Genomic DNA, 24582 nt, shown 5'->3' with positions numbered 1-24582 from the left:
TAGGTTTCCAATTGAAAGGGTTTTGAAGTGTAAGGGTAGGTTTAAGGTGGGTTTCAGGTGTGCCTAGGCTGAAGTCATTATGCTCATCTGCACATAGTATGGTTTATTAATAAGGTGTGTACAAAATTTGATCTTTTAATAAACGTTTTTCACGTTAAGCATTTTAGAATGTCCAGTTTTTTTGCGAGTAGGCCTACGTCGTGCAGATTGAACTGTTTTTCACTTGCAAATTCTCTTTAAAGTTCATATGCTACTTATTATTCAGTTATAATTAGCTAAAGCTGTATTTCTTTGTTATTAAAAGAAAGCCTAAAATATAGCCTAGGCCGAGCTTGAGTGATCCAACTCTGTCATGATCTCTAGGAGCAGTGTGGAATGAATATGACACTGATCGAATCCTTGTTTATTCTTGACTCTTTTTTCCTTGAAATTTAACAAGTTTTTGTCTCGAAACGCAGCGACTTTATTCTCAAAATGTAATGTTTTTCCTCAACATTTTATTTTGACTTTTTTCCTTGAAATGTAACAAGTTTTTTCTCCAAACACAATTTTATTCTCAAAATTTTGTTTATTGTTGACGTTTTATTTCAACTTTTTTCTCTAAACACGGCGACTTTATTCTCTAAATTTAATGACTTTATTTTCAACATTGTATTTCAACTTTATATTTATTTATTATTATTATTATTATTTATTTATTTTTTTAAATTTGTATTTCAAGTTTAATCTCGCTTTATAATGACTTTAATTTCAAGATGGGTTTTTTTATTTTAATTATCATTGCCCTAATCCTCTTCTGTATATGAGAGAGCACACACACATGATGATAAAAAAAATAAATAAATAAATAAAATCATAGATTTAAAGGTGCAATATGGTGATTCTCTGCAAAAATATTTTTTGTTTTACTGGTTGAAAGTCTCCTCATATCCTGATAGCAATCACTAAGTTAAACAGTCTAAATGTATTGTAATAAATATATATACTGCCTGTCAGCGAATGTCTTTACATACCCTAGCACACCCTGTTTGTGCAGACATCATACGTCATCAGTTTCACTTTCATGCTATGCAGAGTTTATGTAGACAGACGTCAGTCACGGAGCACCACAAACAAACAGTAGACACCTTTTACAGTTCCTACCGAATCAAAACAACGAGATTATGCTGCTCAAAGTTATTTTAAACTTTTTGATCAGGCTTTCTCAAGCCAACTTCAAAGTTTGTCTTAAACTGTCTAGTTATTTTTGTAATGTTATGTGCTTTGAGACATGAGGTAGTATAACACCGTCTCTTGTGACGCTTTGCCAAGAGCAGCTGAGTGTGTGTGAGTGTGTGTGTGTGTGTGTGTGTGTGTGTGTGTTCATGTGTTTTGGAGGAGGCGTGTCTTTGGAGACGCTCTGAAAGGAGGTTGGGATGTTTTGAAAGCTAGCTCGCTATTGCTAGCCTCTCCGAAATTGTCCTATTACACCTTTAAAATAGTTTTGTTCCTATAGTGTGTGGAGTGCTGTGAACCTTTATTTTACCTCTACAAAATGTCAACAGACTGACACAGACGTCAATATGCAAATAAAGAGAACGATAGGTGGAAAAATATACAAATAAGGAGGAAGAAAAATATGAAAATCTCTCAGACTACAATCTGCATTTAGAAGGATGTACTGTTACTCCATCCTCGACAGTTAAAGACCTGGGTGTTATATTAGACAGCAACTTGTCCTTTGAAAATCATATTTCATATGTTACAAAAACAGCCTTCTTCCACCTCAGAAACATTGCTAAGATACGGAATATGTTATCTGTTTCTGATGCAGAAAAGTTAGTTCATGCTTTCATGACGTCTAGACTAGATTACTGTAATGCATTACTAGCTGGTTGCCCTGCTTCCTCAATAAACAAGCTACAATTGGTACAAAAGCAGCTGCTAGAGTTCTTACCAGGTCAAGAAAAAATGATCATATAACACCAATTCTATCATCTCTACACTGGTTACCTATTAAGTTCCGTATCGATTATAAAGTACTGCTAATGACCTATAAGGCTCTAAATGGTTTAGCTCCTGTGTACTTAACTGACCTTTTATCGCCCTACAATCCTTCACGCTCTTTAAGATCACAAAACTCTGGACTTTTGGTTGTACCTAGGATAGCTAAGTCCTCTAAAGGAGGGAGAGCGTTTTCACATTTGGCTCCTAAACTCTGGAATAGCCTTCCTGATAATGTTCGGGGCTCAGACTCGCTCACCCAGTTTAAATCTAGATTAAAGACACATCTCTTTAGCCAAGCATTCACATAATTCCATCTCATATCAGATCAATTGCACATGACTATCTTTGCTTACTGTTATGAACAGCAGCTACGCTAATTATTCTCCATTTGCTTTTCCGTTTTACCTCGGGACGCCGAGGTAACTTTAACAAGTTTTTTCTCCAAACACAATTTTATTCTCAAAATTTTGTTTATTGTTGACGTTTTATTTCAATTTTTTTCTCTAAACACGGCGACTTTATTCTCTAAATTTAATGACTTTATTTTCAACATTGTATTTCAACTTTTTATTTATTTATTATTATTATTATTACTATTTTTTTTTTTTTTTTAATTTGTATTTCAAGTTTAAACTCGCTTTATAATGACTTTAATTTCAAGATGGGTTTTTTTATTTTAATTATCATTGCCCTAATCCTCTTCTGTATGTGAGAGAGCACACACACACATGATGATAAAAAAAAATAAAAAATAAATAAAATCATAGATTTAAAGGTGCAATATGGTGATTCTCTGCAAAAATATTTTTTGTTTTACTGGTTGAAAGTCTCCTCATATCCTGATAGCAATCACTAAGTTAAACAGTCTAAATGTATTGTAATAAATATATATACTGCCTGTCAGCGAATGTCTTTACATACCCTAGCACACCCTGTTTGTGCAGACATCATACGTCATCAGTTTCACTTTCATGCTATGCAGAGTTTATGTAGACAGACGTCAGTCACGGAGCACCACAAACAAACAGTAGACACCTTTTACAGTTCCTACCGAATCAAAACAACGAGATTATGCTGCTCAAAGTTATTTTAAACTTTTTGATCAGGCTTTCTCAAGCCAACTTCAAAGTTTGTCTTAAACTTTTCTGTCTAGTTATTATTGTAATGTTATGTGCTTTGAGACACGAGGTAGTATAACACCGTCTCTTGTGACGCTTTGCCAAGAGCAGCTGAGTGTGTGTGAGTGTGTGTGTGTGTGTGTGTGTGTGTGTGTGTGTGTTCATGTGTTTTGGAGGAGGCGTGTCTTTGGAGACGCTCTGAAAGGAGGTTGGGATGTTTTGAAAGCTAGCTCGCTATTGCTAGCCTCTCCGAAATTGTCCTATTACACCTTTAAAATAGTTTTGTTCCTATAGTGTGTGGAGTGCTGTGAACCTTTATTTTACCTCTACAAAATGTCAACAGACTGACACAGACGTCAATATGCAAATAAAGAGAACGATAGGTGGAAAAATATACAAATAAGGAGGAAGAAAAATATGAAAATCTCTCAGACTACAATCTGCATTTAGAAGGATGTACTGTTACTCCATCCTCGACAGTTAAAGACCTGGGTGTTATATTAGACAGCAACTTGTCCTTTGAAAATCATATTTCATATGTTACAAAAACAGCCTTCTTCCACCTCAGAAACATTGCTAAGATACGGAATATGTTATCTGTTTCTGATGCAGAAAAGTTAGTTCATGCTTTCATGACGTCTAGACTAGATTACTGTAATGCATTACTAGCTGGTTGCCCTGCTTCCTCAATAAACAAGCTACAATTGGTACAAAATGCAGCTGCTAGAGTTCTTACCAGGTCAAGAAAATATGATCATATAACACCAATTTTAGCATCTCTTCACTGGTTACCTATTAAGTTCTGTATCGATTATAAAGTACTGCTAATGACCTATAAGGCTCTAAATGGTTTAGCTCCTGTGTACTTAACTGACCTTTTATCGCCCTACAATCCTTCACGCTCTTTAAGATCACAAAACTCTGGACTTCTGGTTGTACCTAGGATAGCTAAGTCCTCTAAAGGAGGGAGAGCGTTTTCACATTTGGCTCCTAAACTCTGGAATAGCCTTCCTGATAATGTTTGGGGCTCAGACTCGCTCACCCAGTTTAAATCTAGATTAAAGACACATCTCTTCAGCCAAGCATTCACATAATCCATCTCATATCAGATCAATTGCACATGACTATCTTTGCTTACTGTTATGAACAGCAGCTATGCTAATTATTCTCCATTTGCTTTTCTGTTTTACCTCGGGACGCCCGTCCCAAGGTGACTAGAGAGTACGTCAGTTTCAGTTTGGATCCAGCCTCTTAAGAAGACCTCAGATGACTAAAACTTTGGAAGAGACGGCGCCAACTCCTGCGATGACTTAAGAAGATGCAACATCTGGATCATCACGCACATTCGCAAACTTCTATATATCCTAATTATTGTTAATATGTAATTCATTTTTCCAGGAGCTCTTTGCTTCTACCTTCAATTAAATTGCTAACAGTGATTGTATATTAATTGCCTAAATTATTACATTATTAGCTAACTGCATTCTCCAAATTGTAATGTTGACATGCATTCTCTGTAAAGCTGCTTTGAAACGATATGTATTGTGAAAAGCGCTATACAAATAAATGTGTGTGTGTGAATTGTGTGAAAATAAGTTGAGAGCAGTACACAAATGATGTGATGATGAATGAGGGATGAGAGCAGATATAATGATCACACTGTTTAAAGCTGCAGACAGAAACATCAGACTCAGGACAGAAACACACGACCTCTAAAGTAAGAACAACTCACATGTTCATTCTTCAAACACAACTAGACTTTGAGATGTTAATATTGTCTGAATGATTGTGAATTGTGTTGTTCTGCTATTTTTTAAATTACATGATCATGTTTTATTTCAAGATGAATATGGGATTATCTGAGTTTTTCAATGTGTTTCTTCCTCAGAAATGGAGCAAACTCTATATTTCATTCTTCTTCTCATTGGTGAGTGTGTTTGTTGTTTTATTTATGGTTTATAGTTTCATCAGGTTTGACTCTGTTATGAAAAGCATTAAATCAAACCCTCACTTTCACAGCTCTCTGCTCCGTATCTGAATGTGTTCAGCGTCAGTATCACTTTATAAACGTGATGAAGACCTGGACTGAAGCTCAGAGATACTGCAGAGAGAATTACACAGATCTGGCCACCGTTGACAACATGAACGACATGATCGAGCTGAAGAAGAGTGTGAATAATGAACGTGTCTGGATTGGGCTGGAGAGGAAATGGCAGTGGTGTTCAGGTGATCCTGCGCTCTATCTGAACTGGGCTCCTGGACAACCTGAAGGCAGAGATTATTGTGTTATGATGAGAAATGGACAATGGCATGATGGGTCTTGTAGTAACAGCCTGACTTTCATCTGCAGTTCATCTAACAACAGTAAGTTCAGTTTCCTACAATGACATCAAACATTCATTTAAAAAGATACACTGTATACTGTACAACATTTTAATCTAATATTAAATTCTGATACTTTTTAATCTGGTCATAAATATAGGGGACTGTGGATGTTTGTCCACTTTTAACTTCTGTGTAGAAAATAAACCGATATTGAGCGAATGTTGATCTTTTGTTGTTGATAACTGTGGGAATCTGACATTAGAGATCATAGAGAATTATATTTTTCTGTGAAATGTATTCTGCAAATTATAAAACCATTGTTTTGGCCAATGTAAATGGTAATGAATTAATGAATGCATAAAATTTCAACATAACAGACATACAATAACTTTCCACATCTTCATATTTATGAACAAAACTCTCGTCCTGAGAACAAAGTTCAGCTCTTGTCTTGTCAGTGTGATTTTATTGTTCACTTGTTACCCTTTTACAAAAAAATATGATATAGTCATTTTGTTTGGAGATTGTAACTCAAAATAATAATAATAATAAAATAAAAAAATCTATTTTTTAATTAATTGTAATAAACCATCTGAACATCTTGAGCTGTGTGATATTGCTTGTAAAGCCTGTAAAAACATCAAGATTAAATTTTAGTGAGCTCACAGACACAATATCCATTACAACGTAAAAACAGAAAACAAAAAAACAGTCAGACTAAGACAAACACTAACAATAATATTGCAACAATATTTTTTGTATATATTATTCAATCCAACATTTTTAATAAACTTTCTACTGACATATTTCTAAGGACTAGTTAACAAATATATTCAGCTGCAGTGAAACATCTTCATCTGTTTGATGTTTCTCTCATTCAGATCTTTGTGTCTGAATCAAGTATTCTAGAGAAATGGTTCTCAAACCTGTCCTGGAGGAACACCAGCCCTGCACATTTTGTACGTCTCCCTCATCGATCACACCTGATTCAACTCATGAGCTCATTAGTAGAGACTGCAAGAGCTGAAGTGAGTGTGTCAGATATAGAGAGACATTCAACATGTGCAGGGCTGGTGGTCCTCCAGGACAGGTTTGAGAACCACTGCTCTAGAGAAACATGTAACAAAACATCATGGTCTTCAGTCGGTTTCTGGTTCTGACTTAATTGGGATCATCACGGGTCATCGGTTAGAATAAACAAAAGTCTAATAGTCCCGTCACAGGTGTGTGTATATCTGTGATAGAGTGTGTGGTGTTTTCAAGGTTACACACACTCATCTACGGCACCGCTCCATCGTTTTAATAATAAAAATAATTTAGTTCAATTAGAGAACAGACACTACAATTAAAAACTGAACGTGTCTGCTCAATTCAGCATTAGAGTCGCAGCACAGATCAGCATGATGTATGTCGTGCCTCCAAGCTCTTATTCGTTTTGTTAATAAATGTTATGTAAATTGACAAATGATGCTTAATGTTATATCAGCAAAATCATCATGAATATATTGTGAATATTTAATATATCATCAGCTGTAGAAACAGTCTTTGAATGACACGTGTTTCTGATGTTTCCACTGCTGCTCTTATTCACATCCAAACCATAAAGCAGCATAAGAATAATGAACAAACTGATTCATGAATCTGTTTCCATTTGTTTTTCTTAAAGTGAACACAGGACTCGTCTTTGTCAATCAGACGATGAATTGGAGAGACGCTCAGAGTTACTGCAGACAGAATCACATTGATCTGGTCAGTGTGAGGAACCAGAATGAGAGTCAACAGCTTCAGAAGTTCATCAGTGATAGTCTCATATCTGGTGACGTCTGGATCGGTCTGTTCAGAGACTCATGGCAGTGGTCAGATCAGAGTAACTCTTCATTCAGATACTGGAAGACTGGTCAACCTGATAATTATGGAAGTAATGAAAACTGTGCAGAGATTTATCAGAACGATCAGGGACAATGGCATGACTTCTCTTGCAACAACCAGATTCCTTTTGTGTGTCATGAAGGTGAGCAGATCCTCACAAAACACACACAATCCATCCATCACCTCCAGATGTCTTAAAGTTCACACTACATGTCTGACATGACAAATTCCTCCACAGTGTTTGTTCTGCATGTTGTTTTTGATCAGTCTCTCTCTAGTTTCTGCTTGTGGTTTGTTTTGTGTCCAGATAAACTGATTCTGATCAAAGAGAAGCTGACGTGGTCTGAAGCTCTGAGATACTGCAGACAGAATCATACGGATCTGGTCTCGGTTCATTCAGAAGAGATGCAGCGTGAGGTGATGAATGTGGTTAAACGGGCGTCTACTGAGGCGGTGTGCTTGGGCTTACGTTACTCCCACATTTTGGGTATCTGGTACTGGGTGAGCAGAGACTCCGTGTGCTATCAGAACTGGGCTCCAGGGAACGGCACAGGAGAGGAAGAGTGTGAGTCTGCAGTGAGATCTGGAGCAGTTCAGTCTGGAGGAGATCAGCGCTGGATCAGCCGTCCTGAGACTGACAGACTCAACTTCATCTGCAGCAGATATGAAGAGTGAAGGATACGTTTGTGCTGTTCTTTCACTTTCATTTAGTCTTTTTCTATCTTTTTTTTAATTGGCAAACACTTTTTGTTCTGTTTTCATCAGATAATGTGCTTATATCAGTGTAATGAAATTAATATAAACGTGTAAAATACCAGTGTGCACTATATATATTTTAAAGACCCCATGAAATCAAAATGAGTTTTCATCTGTGGCTTTAAGCTACATTTACTGTACATTTCAATTTTACAGTTGTTCTTTTCTGGAAAAACAACTCAAAAATATCTTCAACTCAGACTGTTCAATCAAACATACTTGCAGTTAAATAGAAAGTAGAAAATCATGGTTCAAGTATTTGGCATAAAGCATATTGGATATTTAAAAGGAAAATCAAAGTAAAGCACAATCCACATCAGCTGATTTCATGGGATTTTGGGATTCTGGTGGTGTGGATACTTTCTTCTGCTCACTCCTGTTTTGCACTAGTCATATCTTTACTTGTTTAAAAAGTGATTGTGAGCATCTATATGTGTCTCAATGAAATGAAAATATGGTTTATTCTTAAAGAAAAACTGAAATAAATGGAGAGGGACAAAACATGGAGGAGTGGTTCACTCACTGCATTGATATATATATATATATATATATATATATATAGGCCTCCTTGATTATAATAAGAATTTTCTTGGTGAATTTTATGATTTTGATTATGGGTGATTTTAATATCCATGTCTGTTCTTGTAAACTCATGACCAAAGAATAGTTGAACTTAGTTGATTCTTTTATCTGATCTCAGTGTGTCTCTGGACCTACACACGATCATGGACACACGCTTGACTTGGTGTTTTCTTTGGGGATAATGATGAATATATTTGTGTTGAAGAAACAGCTATCTCAGACCATAGGATTATTAGGTTTAATCTGTAACAAATGTTCTGTTATCAGCCTCCATTCTTGTCTCGTGTTAACTATCTCTACACCTAATGCGTTCTCAGCTGCTTTCAGTCCTACTGAGTTATCTCTTCCTATCGAGTCTACAACGTTGCCCGCTATAGGACATGATGAATTGGTAATTTTTTTTAATAATGTTTGTTCAGAGATCTTGGAAAATGTTGCACCTTTTAAAATGAGATATCAAATAAATAAAAATAAAAATAAAATGTGGATGAGTAATAAATGATCTTAAGCGGGTTTGTCAACATAATGAATCTTTCTCATTGCTTGAGTAAATTTGACTTAATTTCTTTAGCTCAGTTGAAATATATTATATTGCATTTAAAGCCGACTGCTTCACTTCATGATGTTCTCCCGTCACGACTGTTTAAAGAGGTTGTAGACACTATTGGTTCTAGTATTCTATCGATTATTAACAGCAGCCACATTTTACAGTTCCTACTGAATCAAAATAATGAGCTTATGCTGCCTTCACACCATAACTACCGTAATTAAGCAAATATGGCTCTCGGCAGTCTGCGGTGGACATCCATCTCCGGCTACATCCAAATGTGACGTCAGAAGCCACGCTCGTGCCCAATTTGTCACCTCGTGACTCCCCATAGATATGTATATATATCTATGGTGACTCCCCATCCCTGTTTCGCCCCAGAAACCCTATTTGTTGTATGTAGGTTTCCGATTGAAAGGGTTTTGAAGTGTAAGGGTAGGTTTTGAGTGGGTTTCAGGTGTGCCTAGGCTGAAGTCATTATGCTCATCTGCAAATAGTATGGTTTATTAATAAGGTGTGTACAGAATTTGATCTTTTAATAAACGTTTTTTCACGTTAAGTGTTTTAAAATGTCCAGTTTTTTTGTGAGTAGGCCTACGTCGTGCAGATTGAACTGTTTTTCACTTGCAAATTCTCTTTAAAGTTCATATGCTACTTATTATTCAGTTATAATTAGCTAAAGCTGTGTTTCTTTGTTATTAAAAGAAAGCCTAAAATATAGCCTAGGCCGAGCTTGAGTGATCCAACTCTGTCATGATCTCTAGGATCAGTGTGGAATGAATATGACACTGATCGAATCCTTGTTTATTCTTGACTCTTTTTTCCTTGAAATTTAACAAGTTTTTGTCTTGAAACGACTTTATTCTCAAAATGTAATGTTTTTCCTCAACATTTTATTTTGACTTTTTTTTCTTGAAATTTAACGAGTTTTTTCTCCAAACGCGATTTCATTCTCAAAATTTTGTTTATTGTTGACGTTTTATTTCAACTTTTTTTCTCTAAACACGACGACTTTATTCTCTAAATTTAATGATTTTATTTTCAACATTTTATTTCAACTTTTTATTTATTTATTATTATTATTATTTTTTTAAAATTTGTATTTCAAGTTTAATCTCGCTTTATAATGACTTTAATTTCAAGATGGGTTTTTTTTTATTTTAATTATTATTACCCTAATCCTCTTCTGTATGTGAGAGAGCACACACACATGATGATAAAAAAAATAAAAATAAAATAAAATCATAGATTTAAAGGTGCAATATGGTGATTCTCTACCGAAACATATTTTGTTTTACTGGTTGAAAGTCTCCTCATATCCTGATAGCAATCACTAAGTTAAACAGTCTAAATGTATTGTAATAAATATATATACTGCCTGTCAGCGAATGTCTTTACATACCCTAGCACACCCTGTTTGTGCAGACATCATACGTCATCAGTTTCACTTTCATGCTATGCAGAGTTTATGTAGACAGACGTCAGTCACGGAGCACCACAAACAAACAGTAGACACCTTTTACAGTTCCTACCGAATCAAAACAATGAGCTTATGCTGCTCAAAGTTATTTTAAACTTTTTGATCAGGCTTTCTCAAGCCAACTTCAAAGTTTGTCTTAAACTTTTCTGTCTAGTTATTATTGTAATGTTATGTGCTTTGAGACACGAGGTAGTATAACACCGTCTCTTGTGACGCTTTGCCAAGAGCAGCTGAGTGTGTGTGAGTGTGTGTGTGTGTGTGTGTGTGTGTGTGTGTGTGTGTGTTCATGTGTTTTGGAGGAGGCGTGTCTTTGGAGACGCTCTGAAAGGAGGTTGGGATGTTTTGAAAGCTAGCTCGCTATTGCTAGCCTCTCCGAAATTGTCCTATTACACCTTTAAAATAGTTTTGTTCCTATAGTGTGTGGAGTGCTGTGAACCTTTATTTTACCTCTACAAAATGTCAACAGACTGACACAGACGTCAATATGCAAATAAAGAGAAAGAGAGGTGGAAAAATATACAAATAAGGAGGAAGAAAAATATGAAAATTAGTTCAGAATAATACACAAATGATGTGATGATGAATGAGGGATGAGAGCAGATATAATAATCACACTGTTTAAAGCTGCAGACAGAAACATCAGACTCAGGACAGAAACACACGACCTCTAAAGTAAGAACAACTCACATGTTCATTCTTCAAACACAACTAGACTTTGAGATGTTAATATTGTCTGAATGATTATGAATTTTGTTATTTATTTTTTTTTAAATTACATGATCATGTTTATTTCAAGATGAATATGGGATTATCTGAGTTTTTCAATGTGTTTCTTCCTCAGAAATGGAGCAAACTCTATATTTCATTCTTCTTCTCATTGGTGAGTGTGTTTGTTGTTTTATTTATGGTTTATAGTTTCATCAGGTTTGACTCTGTTATGAAAAGCATTAAATCAAACCCTCTCTTTCACAGCTCTCTGCTCCGTATCTGAATGTGTTCAGCGTCAGTATCATTTTATAAACGTGAGGAAGACCTGGACTGAAGCTCAGAGATACTGCAGAGAGAAATACACAGATCTGGCCACTGTTGACAACATGAACGACATGATCGAGCTGAAGAAGAGTGTGAATGATGAACATGTCTGGATTGGGCTGGAGAAGACGGGTGTTGATAAATGGCAGTGGTCTTCAGGTGATCCTGCGCTCTATCTGAACTGGGCTCCTAAACAACCTGATGGCACAGATGAGTGTGGTTTTATGAGAAATGGACAATGGCATGATTGGCCATGCAGTAAAAGCCTGACTTTCATCTGCAGTTCATCTAACAACAGTAAGTTCAGTTTCCTACAATGACATCAAACATTCATTTAAAAAGATACACTGTATACTGTACAACATTTTAATCTAATACTAAATTCTGCTACTTTTTAATCTGGTCATAAATATAGGGGACTGTGGATGTTTGTCCACTTTCAACTTCTGTCTAGAAAATAAACCGATATTGAGCGAATGTTGATCTTTTGTTGTTGATAACTGTGGGAATCTGACATTAGAGATCATAGAGAATTATATTTTTCTGTAAAACATATTCTGCAAATTATGAATTAAGAAATACAAAACCATTGTTTTGGCCAATGTAAATGGTAATGAATTAATGAATGCATAAAATTTCAACATAACAGACATACAATAACTTTCCACATCTTCATATTTATGAACAAAACTCGTCCTGAGAACAAAGTTCAGCTCTTTTCTTGTCAGTGTGATTTTATTGTGTTCACTTGTTACCCTTTTACAAAAAATATGATATAGTCATTTTGTTTGGAGACTGTAACTCAAAATAATAATAATAATAAAATAAAAAAATCTATTTTTAAATTAATTGTAATAAACCATCTGAACACCTTGAGCTGTGTGATATTGCTTGTAAAGCCTGTAAAAACATCAAGATTAAATTTTAGTGAGCTCACAGACACAATATCCATTACAACGTAAAAACAGAAAACAAAAAAATAGTCAGACTAAGACAAACACTAACAATAATATTGCAACAATATTTTTTGTATATATTATTCAATCCAACATTTTTAGTAAACTTTCTACTGACATATTTCTAGGACTAGTTAACAAATATATTCAGCTGCAGTGAAACATCTTCATCTGTTTGATGTTTCTCTCATTCAGATCTTTGTGTCTGAATCAAGTATTCTAGAGAAATGGTTCTCAAACCTGTCCTGGAGGAACACCAGCCCTGCACATTTTGTACGTCTCCCTCATCGATCACACCTGATTCAACTCATGAGCTCATTAGTAGAGACTGCAAGAGCTGAAGTGAGTGTGTCAGATATAGAGAGACATTCAACATGTGCAGGGCTGGTGGTCCTCCAGGACAGGTTTGAGAACCACTGCTCTAGAGAAACATGTAACAAAACATCATGGTCTTCAGTCGGTTTCTGGTTCTGACTTAATTGGGATCATCACGGGTCATTGGTCAGAATAAACAAAAGTCTAATAGTCCCGTCACTGTTGATTCAATAGAAGGTTCAAGACACTCAATGTGGTGCATTAACAGGTGTGTGTATATCTGTGATAGTGTGTGTGGTGTTTTCAAGGTTACACACACTCATCTACGGCACCGCTCCATCGTTTTAATAATAAAAATCATTTAGTTCAGTTAGAGAACAGACACAATCAAAAACTGAATGCATCTGCTCAATTCAGCATTAGAGTCGCAGCACAGATCAGCATGATGTATGTCGTCCCTCCAAGCTGTCTTATTCGTTTTGTTAATAAATGTTCTGTATTTAATATTAGCGAGTTTATATTTGTTTCTTATTTATTTGGTTCCGCTAGCATGTTTTTAGTAAGATGCTAACATTATTAGCATGTTGCTAGCATGATGCTAACACGATTAGCATGTTGCTAGCATGATGCTAACACATTTTGACTTGTTTGTGTAATGTTTAAACTCTAAGCTAATTGGTATTAGCATGTAGCTATTCACTGCTAGCATGTGTAGCATGTTGGAAGTCCAGTTTGCTAGCATGAGTCAAAAGAGCCAACCGCCAGGTCTCTACGATGCTCTGATGCAGAGAAATAGGTATTGCTAAACAGTTGCTAGGGTACTCTGTTAGGTTGCTAGGGAGTGGCTTAGCAGCTGCCAATGATGATACACCAAAGGCTGCTTGCCAATATAAACCAACCCCCATGTCTGTACGATGTTCCGATGCAGAGATATAGGACTTGCAAAACGGTTGCTAGGGTACTCTGTTTGGTTGCTAGGGAGTGGCTTGGCACCTGCCTATGTTGATACTCCAAAGGCTGCTTGCCAATATAAACCAACCCCCATGCTTCTATGTCTTTCAGAAGTAAAGATATCCCTCTTTGGATTTAGGTTGCTAGATAGCTCTTAATGGTTGCTAGGGTGTGGCTATGAAGTGTTGAAGGTGATTTGTGATTGGCAGTTTGCTGCCCTGAGTCAAACGAGCCCACCCTCATGTTCCTATGACACTTCTATCCAAAGATATTCCTTTGATCTTTTTCAATGGAAGTCTATGGAACTTGTTGCTATGGTGCTCTACATGGTTGCTAGGGCGTGGCTTGATAGCTTTACAATGATCCTGAGAGACTGATTGGTTGCCTCAGTAAAATGAGCCCACCCCCTTGTCTCTATGACACTGTGATCCAGAGTTCTGTTCAATACAAAATCCCTATGTAATTTACCATAGTAGGAAAAACACACTGTTTCATGGGCACGGCTTCACCATAGTAAGTCTATGGGGCAACTTTGGGCAGCTCTTGCGCCCCAGGGGTACAACTTACACCCCATTTTGAGGTATGGTCTGACAGAGACTGCCAGCCTCTTCATACGTGGTAACCCACATGTTTCTATGAAATCCTCGTTAGGAGCTATGACTCGTCAAAGTTCGTCGCAATGTTAAGTCTATGGGATTTTTCGCCCGCCGGACGAACATCGTACACCCGATCGCTTAGAAACGTCACAGCACACCATTCCTCAATAATACGCACGATTTGACACCTCATTCGTGGGTCTATGACAAACGCTGCGGGAGGAGTAGCGTGCAGAAATTTTGTGTGGAAGAATAATAATAATAAGTATGCAGGAGAACAATAATGATGCTTTGCCTTTGGCAAGCACCATTAATGAACCCACCATTCAAGCAATCAAACTCTGGGGGCGGGACTAAGTTACGGCTGTCAATGATTCCCCATCCACCAATAAAAATCAGCCTTTTCAACATAATAGAGAAATATAAAGTTGCAATAAAATTACCAAGAATGTTACTGAATGATATATCAGCAAAATCATCATGAATATATTGTGAATATTTAATATATCATCAGCTGTAGAAAGTCTTTGAATGACACGTGTTTCTGATGTTTCCACTGCTGCTCTTATTCACATCCAAACCATAAAGCAGCATAAGAATAATGAACAAACTGATTCATGAATCTGTTTCCATTTGTTTTTCTTAAAGTGAACACAGGACTCGTCTTTGTCAATCAGGAGAAGAATTGGAGAGACGCTCAGAGTTACTGCAGACAGAATCACATTGATCTGGTCAGTGTGAGGAACCAGAATGAGAGTCAACAGCTTCAGCAGTTCATCAGTGATAGTCTCATATCTGGTGATGTCTGGATCGGTCTGTTCAGAGACTCATGGCAGTGGTCAGATCAGAGTAACTCTTCATTCAGATACTGGAAGACTGGTCAACCTGATAATTATGGAAGTAATGAAAACTGTGCAGAGATTTATCAGAACGATCAGGGACAATGGAATGACGTCTCTTGCAACAACCAGTTTCCTTTTGTGTGTCATGAAGGTGAGCAGATCCTCACAAAACACACACAATCCATCCATCACCTCCAGATATCTTAAAGTTCACACTACATGTCTGACATGACAAATTCCTCCACAGTGTTTGTTCTGCATGTTGTTTTTGATCAGTCTCTCTCTAGTTTCTGCTTGTGGTTTGTTTTGTGTCCAGATAAACTGATTCTGATCAAAGAGAATCTGACGTGGTCTGAAGCTCTGAGATACTGCAGACAGAATCATACGGATCTGGTCTCGGTTCATTCAGAAGAGATGCAGCGTGAGGTGATGAATGTGGTTAAACAGGCGTCTACTAAGGAGGTGTGGTTGGGTTTACGTCACTCCTGCACTGTGGGCATCTGGTACTGGGTGAGCAGACAGCCCGTGTGCTATCAGAACTGGGCTCCAGGGAACGGCATAGGAGACGACTGTGAGTGTACAGTGAGATCTGGAGCAGTTCAGTCTGGAGGAGATCAGCGCTGGATCAGCCGTCCTGAGACTGACAGACTCAACTTCATCTGCAGCAGATATTAAGAGTGAAGGATACGTTTGTGCTGTTCTTTTTTTCTTTTTTTTTTTTTTAACTGGCAAACACTTGTAATGTTTTCATCAGATAATGTGCTTAAATCAGTACAATGAAATTAATTTCTGTAACTGAAGAGTATCATATGAGTCTTTTTAATATCATTGTAATGATCTTTGGGCATTTAAAATACCAGTGTGCACTATATATATTTTAAAGACCCCATGAAATCAAAATGAGTTTTAATCTGTGGCTTTAAGCTACATTTACTGTACATTTCAATTTTACAGTTGTTCTTTTCTGGAAAAACAACTCAAAAATATCTTCAACTCAGACTGTTCAATCAAACGTACTTGCAGTTAAATAGAAAGTAGAAAATCATGGTTCAAATATTTGGCATAAAGCATATTGGATATTTAAAAGGAAAATCAAAGTAAAGCACAATCCACATCAGCTGATTTCATGGGATTTTGGGATTCTGGTGGTGTGGATACTTTCTTCTGCTCACTCCTGTTTTGCACTAGTCATATCTTTACTTGTTTAAAAAGTGATTGTGAGCATCTATATGTGTCTCAATGAAATGAAAATATGGTTTATTCTTAAAGAAAAACTGAAATAAATGGAGAGGGACAAAACATGGAGGAGTGGTTCACTCACTGCATTGATATATGTATATATATATATATATATATATATATATATATATATATAGGCCTCCTTGATTATAATAAGAATTTTCTTGGTGAATTTTATGATTTTGATTATGGGTGATTTTAATATCCATGTCTGTTCTTGTAAACTCATGACCAAAGAATAGTTGAACTTAGTTGATTCTTTTATCTGATCTCAGTGTGTCTCTGGACCTACACACGATCATGGACACACGCTTGACTTGGTGTTTTCTTTGGGGATAATGATGAATATATTTGTGTTGAAGAAACAGCTATCTCAGACCACAGGATTATTAGGTTTAATCTGTAACAAATGTTCTGTTATCAGCCTCCATTCTTGTCTCGTGTTAACTATCTCTACACCTAATGCGTTCTCAGCTGCTTTCAGTCCTACTGAGTTATCTCTTCCTATCGAGTCTACAACGTTGCCCTCTATAGGACATGATGAATTGGTAATTTTTTTTAATAATGTTTGTTCAGAGATCTTGGAAAATGTTGCACCTTTTAAAATGAGATATCAAATAAATAAAAATAAAAATAAAATGTGGATGAGTAATAAATGATCTTAAGCGGGTTTGTCAACATAATGAATCTTTCTCATTGCTTGAGTAAATTTGACTTAATTTCTTTAGCTCAGTTGAAATATATTATATTGCATTTAAAGCCGACTGCTTCACTTCATGATGTTCTCCCGTCACGACTGTTTAAAGAGGTTGTAGACACTATTGGTTCTAGTATTCTATCGATTATTAACAGCAGCCACATTTTACAGTTCCTACTGAATCAAAATAATGAGCTTATGCTGCCTTCACACCATAACTACCGTAATTAAGCAAATATGGCTCTCGGCAGTCTGCGGTGGACATCCATCTCCGGCTACATCCAAATGTGACGTCAGAAGCCACGCTCGTGCCCAATTTGTCACCTCGTGACTCCCCATAGATATGTATATATATCTATGGTGACTCCCCATCCCTGTTTCGCCCCAGAAACCCAATTTGTTGTATGTAGGTTTCCAATTGAAAGGGTTTTGAAGTGTAAGGGTAGGTTTTGAGTGGGTTTCAGGTGTGCCTAGGCTGAAGTCATTATGCTCATCTGCACATAGTATGGTTTATTAATAAGGTGTGTACAGAATTTGATCTTTTAATAAACGTTTTTTCACGTTAAGCGTTTTAGAATGTCCAGTTTTTTTGCGAGTAGGCCTACGTCGTGCAGATTGAACTGTTTTTCACTTGCAAATTCTCTTTAGAGTTCATATGCTACTTATTATTCAGTTATAATTAGCTAAAGCTGTGTTTCTTTGTTATTAAAAGAAAGCCTAAAATATAGCCTAGGCCGAGCTTGAGTGATCCAACTCTGTCATGATCTCTAGGAGCAGTGTGGAATGAATATGACACTGATCGAATCCTTGTTTATTCTTGACTCTTTTTTCCTTGAAATTTAACAAGTTTTTGTCTCGAAACGCAGCGACTTTATTCTCAAAATGTAATGTTTTTCCTCAACATTTTATTTTGACCTTTTTTCTTGAAATGTAAGAAGTTTTTTCTCCAAACACAATTTTATTCTCAAAATTGTGTTTATTGTCGACGTTTTATTTCAACTTTTTTCTCTAAACACGACGACTTTATTCTCTAAATTTAATGACTTTATTTTCAACATTGTATTTCAACTTTTTATTTATTTATTATTATTATTATTATTATTATTATTATTTATTTTTTTTTTTAATTTGTATTTCAAGTTTAATCTCGCTTTATAATGACTTTAATTTCAAGATGGGTTTTTTTATTTTAATTATCATTGTCCTAATCCTCTTCTGTATGTGAGAGCACACACACACGATGATAAAAAAATAAAATAAAATAAAATCATAGATTTAAAGGTGCAATATGGTGATTCTCTGCAAAAATATTTTTTGTCATACTGGTTGAAAGTCTCCTCATATCCTGATAGCAATCACTAAGTTAAACAGTCTAAATGTATTGTAATAAATATATATACTGCCTGTCAGCGAATGTCTTTACATACCCTAGCACACCCTGTTTGTGCAGACATCATACGTCATCAGTTTCACTTTCATGCTATGCAGAGTTTATGTAGACAGACGTCAGTCACGGAGCACCACAAACAAACAGTAGACACCTTTTACAGTTCCTACCGAATCAAAACAACGAGATTATGCTGCTCAAAGTTATTTTAAACTTTTTGATCAGGCTTTCTCAAGCCAACTTCAAAGTTTGTCTTAAACTTTTCTGTCTAGTTATTATTGTAATGTTATGTGCTTTGAGACACGAGGTAGTATAACACCGTCTCTTGTGACGCTTTGCCAAGAGCAGCTGAGTGTGTGTGTGTGTGTGAGTGTGTGTGTGTGTGTGTGTGTGTGTGTGTGTTCATGTGTTTTGGAGGAGGCGTGTTTTTAGAGACGCTCTGAAAGGAGGTTGGGATGTTTTGAAAGCTAGCTCGCTATTGCTAGCCTCTCCGAAATTGTCCTATTACACCTTTAAAATAGTTTTGTTCCTATAGTGTGTGGAGTCACAGCATCTATTTATGCTGCTTTGCACATGTCAGGATATAACTGCATCAACATCTCCAACAGTGGACAAGAAACAAGAGACAAAACAATGAACCTTTATTTTACCTCTATAAAATTTCAACAGACTGACACAGACGTCAATATGCAAATAAAGAGAACGAGAGGTCGAAAAATATACAAATAAGGAGGAAGAAAATTATGAAAATTAGTTGAGAGCAGTACACAAATGATGTGATGATGAATGAGGGATGAGAGCAGATATAATAATCACACTGTTTAAAGCTGCAGACAGAAACATCAGACTCAGGACAGAAACACACGACCTCTAAAGTAAGAACAACTCACATGTTCATTCTTCAAACACAACTAGACTTTGAGATGTTAATATTGTCTGAATGATTGTGAATTGTGTTGTTCTGCTATTTTTTAAATTACATGATCATGTTTTATTTCAAGATGAATATGGGATTATCTGAGTTTTTCAATGTGTTTCTTCCTCAGAAATGGAGCAAACTCTATATTTCATTCTTCTTCTCATTGGTGAGTGTGTTTGTTGTTTTATTTATGGTTTATAGTTTCATCAGGTTTGACTCTGTTATGAAAAGCATTAAATCAAACCCTCTCTTTCACAGCTCTCTGCTCCGTATCTGAATGTGTTCAGCGTCAGTATCACTTTATAAACGTGATGAAGAACTGGACTGAAGCTCAGAGATACTGCAGAGAGAATTACACAGATCTGGCCACCGTTGACAACATGAACGACATGATTGAGCTGAACAAGAGTGTGAATGATGGACATGCCTGGATTGGGCTGCAGAGGACGGGTGTTGATAAATGGCAGTGGTCTTCAGGTGATCCTGCGCTCTATCTGAACTGGGGACCTGGACAACCTGATGGCAGAGATGAGTGTGGTTTTATGAGAAATGGACAATGGCATGATTGGCCATGCAGTAAAAGCCTGACTTTCATCTGCAGTTCATCTAACAACAGTAAGTTCAGTTTCCTACAATGACATCAAACATTCATTTAAAAAGATACACTGTATACTGTACAACATTTTAATCTAATACTAAATTCTGCTACTTTTTAATCTGGTCATAAATATAGGGGACTGTGGATGTTTGTCCACTTTCAACTTCTGTCTAGAAAATAAACCGATATTGAGCGAATGTTGATCTTTTGTTGTTGATAACTGTGGGAATCTGCCATTAGAGATCATAGAGAATTATATTTTTCTGTAAAATGTATTCTGCAAATTATGAACTAAGAATTATAAAACCATTGTTTTGGCCAATGTAAATGGTAATGAATTAATGAATGCATAAAATTTCAACATAATAGACATACAATAACTTTCCACATCTTCATATTTATGAACAAAACTCTCCTCCTGAGAACAAAGTTCAGCTCTTGTCTTGTCAGTGTGATTTTATTGTTCACTTGTTACCCTTTTACAAAAAATATGATACAGTCATTTTGTTTTGGAGATTGTAATTAAAAATAATAATAATAATAATAATAATAATAATAAAATAAAATAAAAAAAATCTATTTTTTAATTAATTGTAATAAACCATCTGAACACCTTGAGCTGTGTGATATTGCTTGTAAAGCCTGTAAAAACATCAAGATTAAATATTAGTGAGCTCACAGACACAATATCCATTACAACGTAAAAACAGAAAACAAAAAAAACAGTCAGACTAAGACAAACACTAACAATAATATTGCAACAATATTTTTTGTATATATTATTCAATCCAACATTTTTAGTAAACTTTCTACTGACATATTTCTAGGACTAGTTAACAAATATATTCAGCTGCAGTGAAACATCTTCATCTGTTTGATGTTTCTCTCATTCAGATCTTTGTGTCTGAATCAAGTATTCTAGAGAAATGGTTCTCAAACCTGTCCTGGAGGAACACCAGCCCTGCACATTTTGTACGTCTCCCTCATCGATCACACCTGATTCAACTCATGAGCTCATTAGTAGAGACTGCAAGAGCTGAAGTGAGTGTGTCAGATATAGAGAGACATTCAACATGTGCAGGGCTGGTGGTCCTCCAGGACAGGTTTGAGAACCACTGCTCTAGAGAAACATGTAACAAAACATCATGGTCTTCAGTCGGTTTCTGGTTCTGACTTAATTGGGATCATCACGGGTCATCGGTCAGAATAAACAAAAGTCTAATAGTCCCGTCACTGTTGATTCAATAGAAGGTTCAAGACACTCAATGTGGTGCATTAACAGGTGTGTGTATATCTGTGATAGTGTGTGTGGTGTTTTCAAGGTTACACACACTCCTCTATGACTTGAATACACTCGAGCCGTCCACAGTGTTAAAGTGGAACATGACAGGTTACATCAAACTCTGGGGGCGGGACTAAGTTATGGCTGTCAATAATTCCCAACCCACCAATAAAAATCACCTTACTGAGCCTTTTCAACATGATGGAGAAATATAAAGTTGCAATAAAATTACCAAGAAAATTCACAAATGATACTTAATGTTATATCAGCAAAATCATCATGAATATATTGTGAATATTTAATATATCATCAGCTGTAGAAACAGTCTTTGAATGACACGTGTTTCTGATGTTTCCACTGCTGCTCTTATTCACATCCAAACCATAAAGCAGCATAAGAATAATGAACAAACTGATTCATGAATCTGTTTCCATTTGTTTTTCTTAAAGCGAACACAGGACTCGTCTTTGTTAATCAGATGAAGAATTGGAGAGACGCTCAGAGTTACTGCAGACAGAATCGCACTGATCTGGTCAGTGTGAGGAACCAGAATGAGAATCAACAGGTTGAGAAGTTCATTAGTGATCATCAGTTATCTGGATCATGGATCTGGATCGGTCTGTTCAGAGACTCATGGCAGTGGTCAGATCAGAGTAACTCCTCATTCAGATACTGGTATGCTGGTGAACCTAATAATGCTGGAGGTTATGAAAACTGTGTAGCGATTTATCCATACACTCAGGGACAATGGATAGACGTCTCTTGCAACAACCAATATCCTTTTGTGTGTCATGAAGGTGAGCAGATCCTCACAAAACACACACAATCCATCCATCACCTCCAGATATCTACATGTCTGACATGACAAATTCCTCCACAGTGTTTGTTCTGCATGTTGTTTTTGATCAGTCTCTCTCTAGTTTCTGCTTGTGGTTTGTTTTGTGTCCAGATAAACTGATTCTGATCAAAGAGAATCTGACGTGGTCTGAAGCTCTGAGATACTGCAGACAGAATCATGTGGATCTGGTCTCGGTTCATTCAGAAGAGATGCAGCGTCGTGTGATGAATGTGGTTAAACAGGCGTCTACTGAGGCGGTGTGGTTGGGTTTACACAACTACTGCAGCATGAACATGTGGCTCTGGGTGAGCGGAGACACCGTGTGCTATCAGAACTGGGCTCCAGGGAACGGCACAGGAGAGGAAGAGTGTGAGCGTACAGTGAGATCTGGAGCAGTTCAGTCTGGAGGAGATCAGCGCTGGATCAGCCGTCCTGAGACTGACAGACTCAACTTCATCTGCAGCAGATATGAAGAGTGAAGGATACGTTTGTGTTGTTCTTTTTTTCTTTTTTTTTTTTTAACTGGTAAACACTTGTAATGTTTTCATCAGATAATGTGCTTATATCAGTGTAATGAAATTAATATAAAAGTGTAAAATACCAGTGTGCACTATATATATTTTAAAGACCCCATGAAATCAAAATGAGTTTTCATCTGTGGCTTTAAGCTACATTTACTGTACATTTCAATTTTACAGTTGTTCTTTTCTGGAAAAACAACTCAAAAATATCTTCAACTCAGACTGTTCAATCAAACGTACTTGCAGTTAAATAGAAAGTAGAAAATCATGGTTCAAGTATTTGGCATAAAGCGTATTGGATATTTAAAAGGAAAATCAAAGTAAAGCACAATCCACATCAACTGATTTCATGGGATCTTGGGATTCTGGTGGTGTGGATACTTTCTTCTACTCACTCCTGTTTTGCACTAGTCATATCTTTACTTGTTTAAAAGTGATTGTGAGCATCTATATGTGTCTCAATGAAATGAAAATATGGTTTATTCTTAAAGAAAAACTGGAATAAATGGAGAGGGACAAAACATGGAGGAGTGGTTCACTCACTGCATTGATATATATATATATATATATATAGGCCTCCTTGATTATAATAAGAATTTTCTTGGTGAATTTTATGATTTTGATTATGGGTGATTTTAATATCCATGTCTGTTCTTGTAAACTCATGACCAAAGAATAGTTGAACTTAGTTGATTCTTTTATCTGATCTCAGTGTGTCTCTGGACCTACACACGATCATGGACATACACTTGACTTGGTGTTTTCTTTGGGGATAATGATGAATATATTTGTGTTGAAGAAACAGCTATCTCAGACCATATGATTATTAGGTTTAATCTGTAACAAATGTTCTGTTATCAGCCTCCATTCTTGTCTCGTGTTAACTATCTCTACACCTAATGCGTTCTCAGCTGCTTTCAGTCCTACTGAGTTATCTCTTCCTATCGAGTCTACAACGTTGCCCTCTATAGGACATGATGAACTGGTAAATTCCTTTAATAATGTTTGTTCAGAGATCTTGGAAAATGTTGCACCTTTTAAAATGAGATATCAAATAAATAAAAATAAAAATAAAATGTGGGTGAGTAATAAATGATCTTAAGCGGGTTTGTCAACATAATGAATCTTTCTCATTGCTTGAGTAAATTTGACTTAATTTCTTTAGCTCAGTTGAAATATATTATATTGCATTTAAAGCCGACTGCTTCACTTCATGATGTTCTCCCGTCACGACTGTTTAAAGAGGTTGTAGACACTATTGGTTCTAGTATTCTATCGATTATTAACAGCAGCCACATTTTACAGTTCCTACTGAATCAAAATAAGGAGCTTATGCTGCCTTCACACCATAACTACCGTAATTAAGCAAATATGGCTCTCGGCAGTCTGCGGTGGACATCCATCTCCGGCTACATCCAAATGTGACGTCAGAAGCCACGCTCGTGCCCAATTCGTCACCTCGTGACTCCCCATAGATATGTATATATATCTATGGTGACTCCCCATCCCTGTTTCGCCCCAGAAACCCGATTTGTTGTATGTAGGTTTCCGATTGAAAGGGTTTTGAAGTGTAAGGGTAGGTTTTGAGTGGGTTTCAGGTGTACCTAGGCTGAAGTCATTATGCTCATCTGCACATAGTATGGTTTATTAATAAGGTGTGTACAGAATTTGATCTTTTAATAAACGTTTTTTCACGTTAAGCGTTTTAAAATGTCCAGTTTTTTTGCGAGTAGGCCTACGTCGTGC

General features: G+C 36.4%; 3 protein-coding genes across 5 annotated transcripts in view; all 3 read left to right on the top strand.

The window, feature by feature from the left end:
* Positions 1 to 24582, top strand: part of LOC127515648 (C-type mannose receptor 2-like) — a 65370-nt gene that overhangs the window by 33162 nt on the left and 7626 nt on the right. The window contains exons 3-7 of the mRNA XM_051899528.1: positions 7096 to 7440; positions 7606 to 7969; positions 11691 to 11992; positions 15672 to 15926; positions 22427 to 22690. Of these exons, the coding sequence (XP_051755488.1) occupies positions 7096 to 7440; positions 7606 to 7969; positions 11691 to 11992; positions 15672 to 15926; positions 22427 to 22690 (1530 nt within the window). The remainder of the gene's footprint in view (positions 1 to 7095; positions 7441 to 7605; positions 7970 to 11690; positions 11993 to 15671; positions 15927 to 22426; positions 22691 to 24582) is intronic.
* LOC127516508 (C-type mannose receptor 2-like) lies at positions 4683 to 24152 on the top strand. Of its 3 annotated transcripts, none has more exons than XM_051901258.1 (5): positions 4683 to 4821; positions 19725 to 19763; positions 19856 to 20212; positions 21927 to 22274; positions 22427 to 24152. In XM_051901258.1, the coding sequence occupies exons 2-5, from the start codon at positions 19727 to 19729 to the stop codon at positions 22792 to 22794; spliced, it is 1110 nt and encodes a 369-aa protein (XP_051757218.1). In that variant the 5' UTR covers positions 4683 to 4821; positions 19725 to 19726; the 3' UTR covers positions 22795 to 24152. The 3 variants fall into 3 exon arrangements, with proteins under 3 accessions (XP_051757218.1, XP_051757219.1, XP_051757217.1); XM_051901259.1 differs by lacking the exon at positions 4683 to 4821 and adding an exon at positions 11247 to 11335 and having other exon boundaries at positions 22427 to 23881; XM_051901257.1 differs by lacking the exon at positions 4683 to 4821 and adding an exon at positions 19396 to 19553.
* On the top strand, positions 11505 to 17230 carry LOC127516515 (C-type mannose receptor 2-like). The gene is made up of 4 exons (XM_051901267.1): positions 11505 to 11543; positions 11636 to 11992; positions 15162 to 15506; positions 15672 to 17230. The coding sequence occupies exons 1-4, from the start codon at positions 11507 to 11509 to the stop codon at positions 16028 to 16030; spliced, it is 1098 nt and encodes a 365-aa protein (XP_051757227.1). The 5' UTR covers positions 11505 to 11506; the 3' UTR covers positions 16031 to 17230.

This window comes from Ctenopharyngodon idella, chromosome 7 (assembly GCF_019924925.1).
Source record: "Ctenopharyngodon idella isolate HZGC_01 chromosome 7, HZGC01, whole genome shotgun sequence".
Lineage (NCBI taxonomy): Eukaryota > Metazoa > Chordata > Actinopteri > Cypriniformes > Xenocyprididae > Ctenopharyngodon > Ctenopharyngodon idella.
Note: the sequence above shows the minus strand (reverse complement) of the source record. Positions and strands in the feature narration are given on the sequence as shown.

Bases quoted from the DNA above. Each gene is read 5' to 3' on its own strand.
- LOC127516515 (XM_051901267.1), top strand. From the start codon at position 11,507: ATGGAGCAAACTCTATATTTCATTCTTCTTCTCATTG. The intron at 11,544-11,635 runs GTGAGTGTGTTT...TCTCTTTCACAG, and splicing joins TTTCATTCTTCTTCTCATTG to CTCTCTGCTCCGTATCTGAA. The intron at 11,993-15,161 runs GTAAGTTCAGTT...TTTTTCTTAAAG, and splicing joins CTGCAGTTCATCTAACAACA to TGAACACAGGACTCGTCTTT.
- LOC127516508 (XM_051901258.1), top strand. From the start codon at position 19,727: ATGGAGCAAACTCTATATTTCATTCTTCTTCTCATTG. The intron at 19,764-19,855 runs GTGAGTGTGTTT...TCTCTTTCACAG, and splicing joins TTTCATTCTTCTTCTCATTG to CTCTCTGCTCCGTATCTGAA. The intron at 22,275-22,426 runs GTGAGCAGATCC...TTTTGTGTCCAG, and splicing joins TCCTTTTGTGTGTCATGAAG to ATAAACTGATTCTGATCAAA.